A 17,208-nucleotide genomic window follows, 5' to 3' on the forward strand; every position below is an offset into this window, starting at 1 on the left:
AATTACTGGTATGATTTTAGTCTCCCAACTGGACCTTGATGGACATAGCCAATTAATGTTGGGTCCACTACTAGCAAATTCAAAAGCTTAGATGGTACAGCCATGCAAACATCACCACGGACAAAGGGAATGATATGGTACAGAATAAACTTTCTGCTTTTTACAAATCTTCTCCCCCCAAATTATTTGTGACAAACATGACAGATAAAAGGTTGAAATTCCTAAAATTTAAGTTTCTACAAAATGTTAAAAAAACGACCATCCAATTAGCAAAATGAGCATGAATAAAAGAAAAAAAAAAACTCAGAAGAGGAAAAAAAACAGGAAATAAACACAGCATAAACAAGAAATGCACATAGCAAAAGAAATGCAAATGGCCAAAATCAATTGTTAAAGGTTCAAAATCATTTGAAAAGGAAATATAATTAACAATATAAACACAAATTGGAGAAATGCAAATCATTTTCTTACCAAACCAGCAAAGATTTTTAAAGCTTTTAAAACTAGAATACAGAAAGTTAACCTTAATGGGAGTTCAAAGGAATAAAAAAAAAACCTTAAAGGGCAATTTGAAAAGAAGAATCAGAAGCTCTAAAAGCATCTACAGTTTTGCCTCGGCAATTCTACATGTAGGGATTTTTTTTTTTTTTTTTTCTAAAGAAATCACGTTAGGAGCGCCTGGGTGTGGGTTTGAGCCTCGCATCGGGCTCTGTGCTGACAGCTTGGAGCCTGGAGCCCGCTTCAGATTCTGTGTCTCCCTCTTTCTCTGTCCCTCCCCCGCTCACACTCTGTCTCTCAAAAATGAATAAACGTTAAAAAACATTAAAAAAAAAAAAGAAATCACGTTAAATGTACATAAAAATCTAGCAACAAGGATGACTCCAGCATCACTGTTTATAAAAGCAGAAGAAAAGATTGGGGAAAATCTCTATGTCCAACAAAAGGGGATTGACGAAACAAATTATGATGCATCTATACAGTGATGTACAGAACAATTTAAACTGACATGTATTACAGAAGCAGCTTTATTATCATGGAAAGAAGTTCATGGTGCTAAGTGAAAATGAAATACCAGCAGGTTCAAAGCAGTATGTACAGCATTTAAAGAAAAAACATTATAGGGGCGCCTGGGTGGCGCAGTCGGTTAAGCGTCCGACTTCAGCCAGGTCACGATCTCGCGGTCCGGGAGTTCGAGCCCCGCGTCAGGCTCTGGGCTGATGGCTCAGAGCCTGGAGCCTGTTTCCGATTCCGTGTCTCCCTCTCTCTCTGCCCCTCCCCCGTTCATGCTCTGTCTCTCTCTGTCCCAAAAATAAATAAACATTTAAAAAAAAAAAAAAAGAAAAAACATTATAAACATGTATGAGAATTTCTTTGGAAGAATATACAATAAAAGGTTAACAATTACTTCCAGGCCATGGAATTACCGGAAATTTTTACTCTTGCTTGCTCCTTATATTTTCTAAATGTTCTCCAGTGGATGTGTATTAGCTGTGTAATTAAGAAAACTGTTTTACGTTAAAACAAAACAAAAAAATCTCCCTTTCCTGCGCGTCTCAAGGACACCCCAATGTTTACTGAGCATGCCTTGATGAACTCATTCATGTGTCAACTCTGATTTTGAGACGCAGCTCAGCTTGGGGCTTCTCCCACACACAGATCTATGATCTCCCTCCCATCTTCCCTTCCTTTTCATTCCTGAGGTCACGGCCCAAGTCCGGTCCTTATGCTCCTAGGCCTAGAGCTCCTGATTGTCCTCCTACTTCCTGCTTCTACAGACCCTAAGCATATATGTCTTCACTGTAAGAGTGCTCTGCTTGAAAAACATCAATAGCTCCCCATTTTTTAAGGGACATGCTTCAAATGTCTCAGTTTGATATTCACTGTTCCAAGCTTCGTTCAGTCTTATCTCTACCGCTCTGAAAAGCAAACCAGAATAATCACCCAGCTCCAGATACATCAAAAGCACTCCTGTTGCCTCACCAGGACTCAGGTTGTTCTACCTGATGTGCCCTCCCCTGCACCCACCTCCTTCAAATCCCATCTATCCTTCTAGGCTTACTAGGAGGAAGCCTTCCTTGATTTTTATTTTTTTTATGGTGATTGCTACCTTTTCCAAATCCCTATGGTATCTCATTTGCTCAGATTCTCATTTGGCAAATACTGCTTGAGCACCCACCATGTGCCAGGCACTGCGCTGATGACCTGGAAATCAAAGGAGTCTAGTTTCTATGCCTTAGAGCTCATTGTCTCATACGGAGATAGACAAGGAACAAATAATCACACCAATGACTACACCCAGTAACAGATGGTAAAAGGTACCATGTAGGGAACCAAAGGTGATGAGAGATTTAAGAGATGAGATCTGATCGAGATCAGGGCCTGGGAAGCTCTTGGAGGGTCAGGGATGGGGGGAATGATACGTAAGCTGAGGGTCGTAAGCAGATCTGATTTTGTAAACATGATCAAACATGAATTTCAAAAAGATCACTCTGCCTACAGTGTGGAAAAGAGACTGCAGGAAGGAAGCTGGGCAGCAGGAGCATGGGTTCAGGCACTGTCGCAACAGCCCAGCTGGAAGCCCACCTTAGACCAGAAGGTGGCAATGGAGATGGGAGGGACGTGTATCAGCAGGGCTTGGGTTGGACTGCATGAGAGAGGAGGGGAAAGACAGGCATCCAGGATGGTGCCAGAGCTTCTGGGTGAAGCACTTGGGTGGACTCTGGTACCACATGGTACCTGCCTCCAGGGGGCTCAGCCCCAGGGAGCAATGTGAGTCCAGGGTGAGAGGATGGGAAACCAGCACCAGCTCCATGGGGAGAACTGACCCAGGGACGTGAAAAGGTTTTAGGGCAGAAGGTAGCCTGCTCCTGTGGGAAACTGGCTCACACAGGACTCACATCAACTCAAGGCCAGTAACCCAGGTGGGAGGAAGGGGAGGAGGCTTGGTGCAAATTGCAGGATGAGCCGAGAGATAAGTGGCCCAGCTGGCGGAGCGGGCAAAGGCTCAGGTCTGAACGTCAACACTCAAGTGCTCGTGCAGGCGAGCTTGAGAATATTTATTGGTAATTGACAGAAGTGGTTAGAGGGTGGCGTGATCACAGATAGGTCTGTAACCAATCAGCAGGAAAGCTCGGTTCCTGTTGCTATGTTTGCATCCAGGCAGAACTGTATTATGAGCAGGCTAAGAGGATACCATGAGAAACCTGCTTATATGCATTTGGTTTATCTGTCATCCTCCCTCTGCTTCATGGATGAGAGCAAGCGAGCTGTGGAGCAATAAATTATCACTCACCACATGCTATGGATCCCAAGAGAACTCTTTGCAGCCCTGAGAGGGAGAGATAAGCCTACACAGGCCACGGAGAGATTGTCACTTCTGGGGAAATTCTTAAATGGGGAACAGTAACATGAGTAATAGTAATCACAGCAAGGAGAAGAACTAACAATAACTGTTCACAAAACACTTCTGTTCGCTGCCTCATTTAATCCTCAAACAAACCTACATGATGGGCTTTCATATCAGTCCCATTTTCCAAATAAGGAAGCTGAGGCTCAGAGAGGTAAAGAACTTAGTCAAAACCACACAAGTAATGAGGACAGAGGCAGGCTTCGTGACATGGGCTGACTGATGCCAAAAAGTGTCTTAAACATGATGGTTCACTGACCTGCTCTGCGACCCAGATGGCCACTCACCCAAAGCCTCCTTGGGAAACATGGGCCATCTAAGTCCTCTCCCTCGGGTGAGGAGAGTGGCTGGGCCCATCATCCTCAACCGACCTGACACCATGCACTGCCCCGGGCCTTCAGGGAAACGGATGGAGGAACAGAGAGGGACAGATGCCTTGTACCATTCTCCCCTGTGCTTTGGGACTCAGGGTACTTTGAAGGCCAGAACTGTCTCATCTTTGTTGGAGTCCCAGCCAAGGATAGAGAGAAAGGTAGAGAGAAGGTGGTGGGCTATGGTGCTCTGGGGAACAAGTGCACCAACGTGACCTTTAGACCAGGCAGCACAGAGGTGCTTGTTGACTGTGTGGAAGGGTTCAGGAGAAGGGGAGCAGCTCCAGGTTTGGAGCGGCCATGTGCTTCGAGAAGACAACAGGGGTGGGAGGCCCTGGCCCCACCGCTTACAAGTTCAATGTTCCATGTAGGCCCCAGCCCAGCCTCTCCCGCTGTGTAGCACCCAGACCACATCTCCCAATGCCCACAGGATCATAAGAGCCCAGATCATCTTCTGTGAGTGCTCAGATCATCTCCTGGCAGTTTGAGAGACCAATGGAGAGAGGAGAGGGAAAAGAGCTTTGAAAACCATCAGGTATGGATGGTCCAAAGTTCTAAGGCAATGTTGTAACCACTGTGAAGATTAATATCATTGTAGTTCTCCTCTTGAAAAGTACGGTGAGAGATAAGAAGGCAAAAGTTTGGGGATCAATGAAGTTACATCCTCTATTCAGATTGCTTGAGTAGGTGTTCATGGCAGAAGGACTGTGCCACCATCAAGTGTGATGTGGTCCCAAATCCTGCTTGCTACTTGAAATCTGGAAGAATGAATGCTTTTAGAAAGAAGAGTGGCCAGAGAGAGCCATTGGCTGAATGGGGGCTCCAGCCAATACCATTCACCAATCTCTAAGCAGTCAGGGGTGGACTTCTCAGTGGGGCCTAGACACCTGGTTGGCTTGCAGGGCATGAAACCACACCCCACTCCTAACATCAGGGAAGCCAATGACCTTCATGGCAGATTTGTTTTCAGACCAAGGTTTTTGGATATGGAGGAACTATCAGCATCAGCATCATCAGGAACCGTAAAGCTCTGGAAACATCGTTGTCTGGCATCAGTTGTTCAAATACTTGGTTTCCTATCACTTGGAAACCTTGCTAAATTTCTGTGGGATGATAGTAATAAAAACAATCTTTACTGAATATTTGCCATGTTCCAGGCACTATTCTAAGGCTTTGTCTATATTAACACATGTAATCTTCATAATAACCCTATGTGGTAGATATTAGTATCCACAGTTTATAGACAAGGAAATTGGGGTCTAGAGGGCTTAAGAAGTTGCGTAGGGTGCCACAGGCATTAAGTGGTATAGCTAGGATCTGAACCCGGGCAGTTTGTTTCTCGAGTCTGCTCTCTCATAGCATGGAAGGTGGTGCTATTCACATGACTCAATTTAATCCACACACTTTTTGCACATGGCAGGCTCTCCGGGGCCACAAAATTACTGTAATATTTCATATTTATTGAATGACTCCATTTGCTAAGCACAGTATTGAGTGCCTTTTTTATAACAACAAGCCTGCAAAATAGGAGTTTGTATTAATCGCATTATAGAGACGACGAAAACAAGGCTTTAAAGACCATGAGACTTGCCCAAGGTTTCACAGCTATTAAGTGACAGAAATGAGAAGGAAAACCTAAGTCAGCCTGTCTCCAAAGCTTGGGTGCAGAGCCAACAGGCTGGGGAGCAGCCCGCCCCAGCCGGTTAGTGTCGTGAGAGCGGCTGGAGAAGCAGTGAGAAGCGACGGTCCCAAACTGACCACAGGAGGTGCTACTGAATGCTGCTGACCTTTCTATGCCCAGCTTCCATCAGCAGCATCTTCTTGCTGAGGAGGCCATGCCCAGCCCTGAGCTGGATGCTCCCAGGGACAGGGCTAGGTCCAACTGACACTTAGATCACCATGCCCAGTGCATGGTCCTGTGCTTGGTGGGCGTCCTGCAGATCTGGGGCTGCTGCGAATGGTTCCGTGGTTCAACTACTGCCCTGCTCCTCCTCTCTGTCTCACTGGACAGAGGATTAAAGGGCACGCTCCCAACACATATTGCCATTCCAGAAGAGGGTGTGAGACACCGATCACTGTACAACTGGCAAGGACAAAGAAGAAAACAATGGGTTCCACTGATGTCAGAGTTGGGGATCCACCTTGGACGATGCCATTGAGGACTTCTCTGTCTGCAGAACTTGAGCTCTGTCTACAAAGACAACGCTGGAAGTCACAGGACCATCGAAGGTCTGGACAAAATGCACGGTTTCTCCCTATGCAAAATGGGAAGTGACACAGCCACCTGTCTATTCCTGGGGCCAGGCTAAAGATCAGTGGGGTGGTCTTCTAGCTATCACTCAACTCTTGGAACATGATCATCCAAACGGGGCCCCTTCCTGGCCTCCCTCTCCCAGATGCTGCTTGCCCCAATCTGAGTCTTAGCCACCGTTGGGACCTCTAGGTTCTGTTGGGCATCCGATGGCCACACTCTCCCTGCCTGCTTGGTTGAGTTGCTGTGTCTCTGTATGACAGTTACTCAGGGGCCAAGACAGTGCCTTTCCTCCCCCAACTCTGCCCTGGCTCGTCCTCACCTTCTCTTACTTTTTAAAGAAATCTTTGTTGAGCTATAACTCACATACCATAACATTTGCCCTTCAGTTACTTAGGAGACACTGTTTATCAATAATTATCAGATCTGACCTTAAGAATCCCTGACTATACCACCTGAATTAAATTGTTCATTTATTACAAAAATTCAAATTCCTCTATAGCATGTCAACAAAAGAACTCAAAAAGTAGTTGTGAGTACCACTCTGTACTCTAATAATGTATACATCAAACACTGAACACCTGCCTGTACCAAAAGCTAAGCACTTGACAAACACTGAATCGCTTAATCCTTGTAGCTACCCTAAATAGTGAATATTAGCAGTTCTTTTCAAGTGAGGAAACTGAGGCACAGAGAGGTTAAGGAACTTACTCAAGGTCACAAAGCCCTGCATAGGCAGCAGATTTTGAATCCGGGTCCGTCAGGTGTCAAAGCCTATGCTCTTAACCACCTCAGGCCCTGCCCCAGTGCACTTTGCGGGGTGAAATATTAGGAACAGAGATGAGCTAGAGATCGCTCCTGCATGGAGAAGTGGGAAAATTAACTTTCATTTCGATACAGCCCTGAAATATTTTGACTCCATCAAATCAGCACCTGCTGATAAAAGGGCATCGTGACAAATAGGAATGAAAATAAAGTGTAAAAAGGCCAGGTGCCCTCCCCTGAGTGTGGCCCATGGTGGTGGGAGCCCGACAGGAGAGAGCAGGGGTGCCAGGGCGATGGGAACAGGGTCCACCAGGGAGACAGGCCTCCAAGGCACCACGGAAACCTCACAACTGTGCTTAAGAAACCAGGGCACCTGCCTCTGCCATGAAGGATGGAGGGGAGCTCTGGAGGGGAGCACTTCCCAGGACCCCATGATCCCCCAACTCCTCCCTGAGCACTTTTAGGAGGGCTGCAGCCCACTGGGCTGGGTCTGCTTCACTACTTCCCAGGCTGACAGTGAGCTTGGAGGTGCCTTCAGCCGTAGACCCAATCACACAGGGCCAAAATCATCATTCCCTCATTCAGCAAATACTGACCAGCACCTACGACGTGCCAGGCGCTGCTCGAGGCACTAGGCTTATGGTAGGGACTCAAGCAGACAAACGTCCCTGACCTCACAGACTATGACATTCTGGCCTCGCATCAGTAATGTGAGGGCTGCTGGCAACAGCTGCCCCAGAGTGTACTGTCCTCGAGGGCTCTGGATGGCCCCGAAAATCAGGGCCTGACTGGTACGGCCACTGTGTCTGGGAAAGACAAGGTAGAGTAGGGCCCCACGTTCCGAGCAGAGGTGAGGTCTGAAAGGGTGGGGAGGGATTGCAGGCTTCCTCATGAGGAAAGAGTAGCTCCCAGGCCAGCACCCTCACCACTGGCTCCTCAGCCATAAGCCATCAGGGGCCACTGACTATATTTACTTATGTAGCAATATACATTTTGCCATATGTCAACATCGAGCCGGGAGGAAGGTGCTGGCATTTATCAAGCCACCGGCTGAAAAGTAAAGCTGGCTGCCAGCCAGTTTCCTTGGGTTTAATAAATCCGAAAGGCTGTACGGCACTTTACAGTTTACAAAGCACTTTCCCACGGTTTGAGCTTCACGTAGATAATTCTGGTGATCTGAGTCACGTACCCTCAGCTTAACTTGAGGCAGCTCCATGCATCGCTGCATGTCTCCCCACTTTTCTGCTTAAGAACTTGAATCTGTCTGACCACGGCACTAGCACGTGCAGACGAAGGCTGGCCGTACCGGGAAGTTAATGCCTGGAGGAGCGTGGCAGGTCCTATTTTCCCAGACTGGCTGTGACAATAGCCTGCATCCCACATGCTCTTCTAACAATGTGACTTTGATACTCCTCTCATGGAGGGGTGGGTCTATGTCCCTGCCCCTTGAATCTGTGAAGGCTTGTGACCATGGCAGAAATGATGATAGGCGGTTTCTGGGGCAAGGCCACATAAGGCAATACAATTTCCATCTGGTTCTCTTGGGATGCGTGCACTTAGAATCAAGCTGCTATGCTGTGAGGAAGCCTAACTAGCCCACACGGAGAGACCACTTGTAGGTGTTCTGGCCAACAGTTCCACTGAGGTCCCAGGCGATAGCCAGGCTCCAAGCACCAGCTGTGACCGGAAGAGGCTCCAGATGATTCCAGCCCCTAGCTGTCAAGTCACCCCCCTTCCCCACTGCCAACCTATAAGTATTCCCAGCAGAGGCTCAGACACTGTGGAGCAGAGACAAATCACCTGTGCGCTGCCCCTTCCAAACTCCTGATCCACAGAATCACCAAAACAATAAAATGGTTGTTGTTCTACACCACTGAGTTTCAGTGGTTTTTTTACACAGGAATCAAAGGAAGAGGGAGCAAACGGTGAAGGATAGCAGCCTTTGGAGAAAATGTTCCAACCCCCTCTTGAATGGGTAGGAAATTCGAGGAGACTTTATGGAAGCTTTGCAGAGGTCCTGGTGCGTGCAAGACTCCATCAACGAAAGCAGTTACCTTCGCTGGATTTCCTCCTTCCTTGTTCTACTCTTCCTGCTTCTTGAGATCACCTCCCAAATGAACCAGCAACACACAAGTCCTTGTCTGAGGAATCCAGCTACAAGTAGCCTCAGGTCTGCCCTACAAGGCAAGTGGTTTATTCCCATCCCCATTTTGCAGATGAGAAGACTGAGGCACAGAGAGGTGAAGTGACTTGCTCAAGGCCACACAGAGAGTAAAAGGGAAAAGGACCTAGGCCTTCTGGTTCTGAATCCAGCTAAAGAATTGTAGACGAGGGAAAGCAGGCAGGGAAGTCCTCAGAAGCTTTGCAAAGGTTGTTCTCAGAAGCATGGTGGCTGAGAGCATGTCCTGTAACTCACTATCAGTTGAACCCTTGGCCCCACTTACAGTTTAAGATGAAAAACAAAACGGCAGAGCCAGGCAGAGACTATGTCCAGAAAGACCAGCATACCTCCCTAGCCCCAGGCCAGGAGGATTGCACACACTCCCACTCCACGGACATCTGATTTGAAAACATCCTTTTTTACAGCATTAGGTAGATTGTTTATTTGTTAAATGTTACAGTTTCAAACTTGCTTTGAAGGTCCACAGGAAGATTTCTTTCAAGTTTCTAGAAAACCTGTCTGTAAAGAATCTAACTGTAGGGGCGTCTGGGTGGCTCAGTCAGTTGAGTGTCTGACTTCCACTCAGGTCATGATCTCACAGTTCATGAGTTCGAGCCCCACATTGGGCTCTGTGCTGACAGCTCAGAGCCTGGAGCCTGTTTCGGATTCTGTGTCTCCCTCTCTCTCTGCCCCCTCTTGGACTTGGGCTCTCTCTCTCTCTCTCAAAAATAAATAAACATTTAAAAATTAAAAAAAAAAAGAATCTAACTGTATAACAGGCACTGTTTTAAGCACGTTAATCTATTAGGAATCATCCTCATATATAAATGAGGACAATAAGGCACAGAGAAAATATGTGTCTTGACCAAAGTCACACAGCTTGTAAATGGCAGAGGAAATGATAAAATTCGTAAATGTTAAAAGGGTAAAAATGTTTTTGAAAATGTTAAAAGCAGTGAAATGGAAAATAGTAAAATAGTAAATTGTGAAACACTTATCCGTTTGGTCAGCCTCTGAGAGACTGAGCTGGAAGCAAAAGTCACAGAACCTCAGAACACTAAGTAGGAAGGAACCGGGGGCACAAATTCAAATACCCACAAGGTGGGAAGTGCACACAGGGCAAGACAGCTTTTGTGGGCCAAGAGACCCAGCTCCCTGGGACTGTCAGTTTGCAACCTTAACAAGTCTAACCACCTTGTCCCGTAGGTGAGCAACTGAGGCCCAAAGAGGAGGGGACTTGTTTGAGGTTAACTCAGCTCCTGAGAGACCAGGATCAGATCCAAGACTCTCCTCTATGCACTCTGTGTCTGCAGCATAGTGGGGACCCCCACTCGAGAACAGGAAGGTGGGAGATGTTTTAGATTCAAAATCCTGAAGCCCCCCCTTCTTGGCAGAGAAGTCAGGAGGTTAGGATTTGACTGGGATAGGGTGAGAGGCTGCCCCTAATAATTTGGTTTAAATGTGGACCCAGGAAATGCAGTGTGCCCCCTTGAGCTGAGAGGTATGTCCTTTTATTGACGTCTCAATGCCCTGGCGAAATGCTTTTTGTCCTTCCGAGGGCTTTTCCTAGCTCAGGGAATTTCCAGGAGCACGGAAAGCCAGAGATGCGACCTTTTCCCCAGGTCTCCCTTGCCATCGCCCTCTTCTGGCCGCTCTTAGAATGAGTACAGCTTAAGGAGAGGCCAAGGCAAAGTGAAGATCAAGGATGGCTGTGGAACATGCCTGGAGCAGGCTGAAACCAAGCTCCCAAGATCCTCTACTTTCCAGCCCTGCCTGCCCATCCCATCCTGTCTGCAAAGAGTCACGGAACACGCATGCCCTGGTTATCTGGCATTTTCTACAAAATTATTGGAGAAAAATGAGGCCCCAAAGAGGCAAATCTGCCTTAGGGTTATTCCACAAGGCCGAGACTGGGAGCCGGGGAGCTCTCACAGACAGACCCAGGCCTGGTTCACCCAGATTTGCAGCACCCAGATCAGCACCCAGCATACCAGAGGTGCTCAGTACATTCCTGAGCAGTCTGATGGCTTCCCCAGTCCAGGCCCCAGATGCCCACACCCACATTGCCTCCCAGATCCCCCAGCACACATCCAGTGGAGTCCAGGATCTGACAAGTCCAGGGGATGGCTGATTCACCCCCTATAGCCCCATCCCATTTTCACAGCCTCAGTGTCTCTCTCTTTTCAGGGCAAGGCCACCACCATTCCACCAGTGCTCCAGAGCCCCTTCTCCCTGGTCATGAGCTGGGTGGCATGAGAACTGAGAGACCTCGGTAGGGACATGCTACCAGCTGATATGTTTTTAAATGACCCAACACTTCTATCCACCTTCCTAACTCAGAGGCCCCACCAGGTACAGGAATAGGTGGGAATTCTGGAGGGGTATTCCTGCAGGGTAAGACCAGGGCCCTCAAGCCTGGTTTGATCTTCAACCTTCACGAGATTCTCAGGTCTCACAACCCCTCGGCCCTCCAGCCTCCTAGTAACCTGGTTTTCCCCAGACTTCACCCAGGCTGACCCGTCTGACCCCCAGCCTAGCCCACAGCCGCTGTAGTAACAATACAAATAATTACAGGACCACCTCATTTTTCTATTTGCAGAGAATTTTCCCATAAATCACCCGAGACCTCCTATAATTACCGTCCCCCATGAACTGAGGCTACCAGAGGTCTCCAGGGAGTGAAAAAGTGGGGCGGCTGGCCACGGCGCCCCCCCACCGCCCAGGCCCGGCCGAGCACAGCGCTAGGAAAGGAGGGAGGCCGCGCTCTCCTTTCCGTGCGCTCATCTCTGCGGGCTGCTGGCCGCTGGCCAGCGGCCGGGCCTCCGAGCCCATCTCTCAGGAGAGTGAGGACCGTTCTGTCTCGGTGGCCGGAGCTCCCCAGACTTGCCGGCTCCCTGGAACCTGCACTCTGGCCCCGGTGGCGCTGAGGCCCCGAGCGCTTGGTCTCGAAAGCCACGCCCCTCGGGACACACGAGCCGGCTGGTGGCTTCGGGAAAGGAGCTGCGGCGCCCGAACCAAACGTGCGCCAGAAAAGACCCGCGCGTCCCGGGGCGCCGCTTCCTGAGGGATTAGAGCACCTGCCGGCTTCCATCTCCGCGACCCCCAGGCCCGGACCACGCTCAGGGGGCTACAGGGAAGTTTTCGGCAACTCGGGTCACGCGCGTTCTTCCTCGGCCACCACTTTCCCTTTGCCCGCTGTGCAGCTTTCTGGTTTTTGTTTTTTGTTTTTTCTTCTTCTTCTTCTCTTCCCAAGAGCAGGCACGAGATGTCGGGAAACTTTGCGCACAACTTGCAAACGCGGGGAAACCGGGGCCGCGGCTCCATCTGAGCCCGGGAGCGGCGCGCCCAGCCCCGCGCGTCCAGCAGCGGCTCGTGCGGAGCACCTGGCTGTCAGACGGCCGGGGCGCCCGCCCTCCTCCGCTGTGGGAACGCTCCCGCGTCCGTCACCCGGGGCGCGCCGCAGGCCCGCGGCCGGGACGTCCCAGCCGGAGTGGCATTGTTTTCCCGGGGAGCCGGGGAATCTCGGGGGAAGGGGAGGGAGACCCGCCCCACAGACGGCAGCGCAGGCTGGCCCACCACTCATTTGCATTTCAAAGGCAAACTTCTGCCGGACTTCTCCGGCGGCGGCCGCGGCACCTACCGGCTTTGCACGGGTCGTGGTAATGTTCCAGCTGCTGCTCCGCGCCCTCCTCGCCTTCCAGCGCCGAGTAGTCCGGGGCGGCGTCCGAGCGCTCCGCGAGCCCCCCGGCGCCGCGGGGCAGCGGCGGCAGCAGCAGCAGCAGCAGCAGCAGCAGCGGGAGAGGCAGCAGCAGTGACACCAGGGCCCCGAGAGCAGTCGCCCGGGGCATGGTTGCGAGGGGCCGGCGGAGACCGAGTTGCTTGCGTGCACGGAAAGCTCGGCTCGGGCCAGGGACCGTGCACAGGGTCAGGTCGGCGGCGGCCGGGGCACGGAAATTACGCGCGGCTGCCCGGCATGGCTCGGGCGCGGAGCGAGCAGAGCGCGGCGCCCGGGTCCGCGTCGGGGCGCCCAGCAAGCCGCCGCTCAGAGATACTTGCCCGGCGGCCGAGGCTGCGGCGGCTGCGACTGTGGCGGTGGTGGCGGTGGTTGGAGCAGTGGCCGCTCCGCCCCTCTCCACCCGGGCTGGACCACACAGCCTTCGCCAGGGGCCCCGGGCAGCCAATCACTCGGGCGCCCGAGGCGAGGCCCCTCCTCTTCCCGGCACCTCCGCAACTTCGGAGGAAGGGGAGCGAGGTGAGGATGCCGAAGGCAAGGGCCCGGGGCCCGCCGAGCTCCCACCGAGCCGAGGGCGCCCTTCTCCGGACGCCACCGCGGCCTCCGGCCCCGGAGAATGCTGCTTCTGACGATCGAGGCTGGACTTCCCGCCTCGTTTTAGCCTCACAACTCACTTTACAACTCCCCGATGCACACGTGGGCGAAGGCAGGCAGCGGCGGTTACGGTTCCAAGCACAGGAACCCGATGTGAGCGGTCCGCGTCGCTACCAACTGGCTGGGTGCTTTCGGACAATCGTTTCTCTGTAAGAATGAAGTTAATCTTCTGTCCGGGAGCTTTCAGCTCAGAGGGGGTAAAAAAAAAAAAAATCGCAGATTGCGATTCTCTCAGCTTTTTCAACATCCCTTGTCCGGCCATGACGGGCGCTTGCTGAGGCACCCCACCTCACCTAACAGTAGCGGCTGGTGATACGGGTGCCTTGGGGGAAGAATTATTCAAAATGACAGATTTCCCCTCTTGGTGACCCTATCCTTTAGCAAAACAGTTTAAGATGCTTCATACAGGCAAAAAGATTGACAAATGAACAGCTGTACGTGCTATTTGTGTTGAATTACTGACATGTTTTTTCGGGGCGCCTGGGTGGCGCAGTCGGTTAAGCGTCCGACTTCAGCCAGGTCACGATCTCGCGGTCTGTGAGTTCGAGCCCCGCGTCGGGCTCTGGGCTGATGGCTCAGAGCCTGGAGCCTGTTTCCGATTCTGTGTCTCCCTCTCTCTCTGCTCCTCCCCCATTCATGCTCTGTCTCTCTCTGTCCCCCAAAAAAATAAACGTTGAAAAAAAAAAAATTTAAAAAAAAAAAAAAAAAAAAAAAAAGAATTACTGACATGTTTTTATTAAATAAGCCACTCACCATTAACTTGATGGAATAAAAATGACCAACTCCTGAAGTCTGGTTATTTTTTTGCCAATTAAAAACATATGCCCAAATAATTTAGGAGAATAATCAAGAGATATTTGAAACCCAATGCCACGTTATACCTTAAATGTAAAAAAACTGTCAGAACTGAGCCATTGTGATTTATAGACATATAAGGTACTATTATCATGAGGCATTTCAAAGACCTTTTTATGCAAGCAAAATTGCCCTAATCAAGAAGTAAAACACACCAATGTGTAAAGATTTTTCAGCATCACACCCAGTAGAACCTCACTGCGAGCAAAAAAAAAAAAAAAAAAAGAACTCAACTTCCTTTGAGGTTTTCATAGGATTTCACAGCCACTAATGGCAAAATAGCTGACAGGGAGCCCAGAGCCGGGCTTTATACAGGACTATGAATTTCTTGCATTATGGTAACCTGCCTTCTTATCTATTAACTGGGATTACAAGTCCTTCAAACCAGTAAAGGTTTAGAAATGAACCACTGTATGTGAGCTCTTGGATATTTTGTCTTGGCCCTTAAAAAAGAAATCCAAGTTGACCCTGCTTCATCATCAAATGGGCACACACAGAGAGGAGCCAGATTGGCCAAGAAGATCTAGTTAGGAACTCACAAGTGGAAGACATTTGGGAGGAACGGATGCCACCAAATGGCAGAGAGGGCCAAGTGGCCATTAAACAGGCAATAGGTGTGGGAAGGGGTTGAATGGCATTTCTGCCTGAATGCTGGAAGGAGTCAAACCCAATGCCATTGTTCCATGCTCCCAACACAGTGAAGGTCAGCACTTGTCAATAGACGAGTCCACAAAGTCAACATCTAAGAAGCCTCACAAACTTCTGTGACACTTCCAGGTCTCCAGATGGCACTAGGCAAACAGCCAACTGGCTTCCTCATTAGCAGGAATTCCTCTGGAAAGTAGACATTCCAGGAGACCTCTTGTGCAGGCCCTGAGGCTGTGAGCTTTTATTGCTTCTAATCCCCACCCGGTGAGTAGCTAACAGGTCTCCTCACCAACACTCCCAGTCCAAATAGTTTGAAGACACTGGTGCTCCTGGATGGGCCTGCTGCACAGTTTTAGGTCAGAAGCCTTGTCATGATGTGCCTATGGCTGTCAACCAACAACTAGCAACAGAACATTTGAATCACAGTATTGAAAGGTTATTAGATAGGAACTGAAAAGAGATGGTTAATTTTTCTCAGTTCTATAGTTCCTGACCTCACTCACTACTTTTATAGATTAAACTCTAATCTGGGTTCACACAATTTTTAAAATATACATACTTTTAAATCCCATGGGAAAACTAGTGGTAGATTGAGAATAAAAGGTTTTACAATAAGCTAAAGCTGCCCAGCTTAGTTGCATGGTCACATTCCTAATTATTTGTGGGTTTCCTCCCCCATAGCTCTGGTCCTGTGGAAAACCTCCAAGTGGATACAAGTTCCTGCGCACCACCCCCCCCCTTTTGAGTCAGATGTCTGTCCTCCACCCAGCTCGTTCTCTCTACTTCTGTACACCCAGAGCAATCCAGTTCTCTTGCAGCAGCTCTCAAACCCCTCCCCAACCCCCAAGTTTTAGCCTCAGCTACTCCACACAGGCCACTTGCTCATTTTGCCATTGTAGGCCACTACACATCAACACCATCTCCTCCAGGGCAGGGAGAGAACCTCCAGAATAAAGCAGCACTCTTATCTGGTGGCTCATTCCTTCACCTACATCACTGACCACCCAGAAGGCACCTTTGAGTTCTTTGGAGGTTATTAAAAATGTTACAATTTTTAGCAGCTGTTTAAAATCCCTTGTGGCCCTTCTCCAAAATCTTTACCCGAACTCAGGCACACCACACCTTACCATCCACCTTCAGGCCTTCCTTTGGCTCCTGCCACCTCTGGCTGCCCACCCTCCACTCTTGTTGCAGTGAGCACCTTGCAGTCACCCTAACACGGCCTTGCTGCTTCACACCTCCAGGTCTCTGCAGGGACAACTTGATAACCACACAGCCTGCATCCTCGTGCCAACACCTATTATATAATAGCTACCACACTTATGACACTTACCTATTTCTGTCTGTCCTCCCCTACTGGTCTATAACCAACTCCAACTTGGAATCACCTTCCATGTTTCACTCTCTAGACCCTCCCTTCCCGTCAATGACCTTCAAGGTTAAGTCCCATAATCTTAGTGGCTTAGACTGAGCCACTAAGAATAACCATGACACTGGCCAGTTAAAATGACTTACATCAACTTCTCCCTACAACTGTCTCCTCCATTTTGTAAATCTGAACCTGTTATCACCTTAAACATGCAAAGCTTCGAAAACAATTTAAAATGTTTAGACTGTATCACCACTGACTCCACATGTCCCACTGTAGGCACACTCCCCCTTCTTCCACTGTTAAACTGTAAATTAACTTTAATAAAAGTTCTCACTTTGAAATGCAGAACCTGGCTGTGTAAGATTCCTTTATCCTCCTAATTTTCCAACCACAAAGTGTTCATTAGTGATCAAAAGTAATCCAAATTTGTACCAACTTAAACTATTTGGCTAACAGGAATTTGTCAAGTACACATATTGACTGAGGTAGCTAATAAAATCAGGGGGAAGAGAGAACCAAGAATGTTGACAAGGATTTAAATAAAGCTGGAGATGAAAAACAGAAGTAAAATTGACCTGGAGAAATTAACCACTGATTTTGATGTAGCACAATAAAAATAACCTCTTCCTTGGTAGAGAACACTCATTTTCAACATGATGTCTTCCTATATTATCTGCTCCACAGACTGGAAAGGTAATGTCTCCATGTTACAGTGACAGCAGCCAAGACAACAGGACCATGATCTTGATTACTTCAGGCCTAAAACAACACACTCTTTAGCTGTTCTAGCTTTTTTTCTAATATGTAGTGGTCTATCTACCCTATCAGCTTCACAGAATGGTTGTGAGGGAACATATGTGACAATGCTTTGACTAGACAATTTATTATCAATCAGGAGAATGACAGGCATGGGAGTAGTGGGGTTTGAGTGCAGGAGTCACAGCTTGTATCCAGAAGTCAAAAGAATGATAATAAAAGAAAAATAATTTTTA

The 17,208-nt window shown here is 49.0% G+C and overlaps 1 protein-coding gene across 1 annotated transcript in view; it reads right to left on the minus strand.

Annotated features, from left to right (window-relative positions):
- TLL2 (tolloid like 2) overlaps positions 1 to 13,031 on the minus strand; it is a 124,008-nt gene extending 110,977 nt beyond the window's left edge. The window contains exon 1 of the mRNA XM_045438379.1: positions 12,595 to 13,031. Coding sequence (XP_045294335.1) covers positions 12,595 to 12,802 — 208 coding nt within the window. The 5' untranslated portion in view covers positions 12,803 to 13,031. The remainder of the gene's footprint in view (positions 1 to 12,594) is intronic.
- Between the last annotated feature and the right edge of the window lie 4,177 nt (positions 13,032 to 17,208).

Source organism: Leopardus geoffroyi, chromosome D2 (genome assembly GCF_018350155.1).
Source record: "Leopardus geoffroyi isolate Oge1 chromosome D2, O.geoffroyi_Oge1_pat1.0, whole genome shotgun sequence".
In the NCBI taxonomy this organism is placed as follows: domain Eukaryota; kingdom Metazoa; phylum Chordata; class Mammalia; order Carnivora; family Felidae; genus Leopardus; species Leopardus geoffroyi.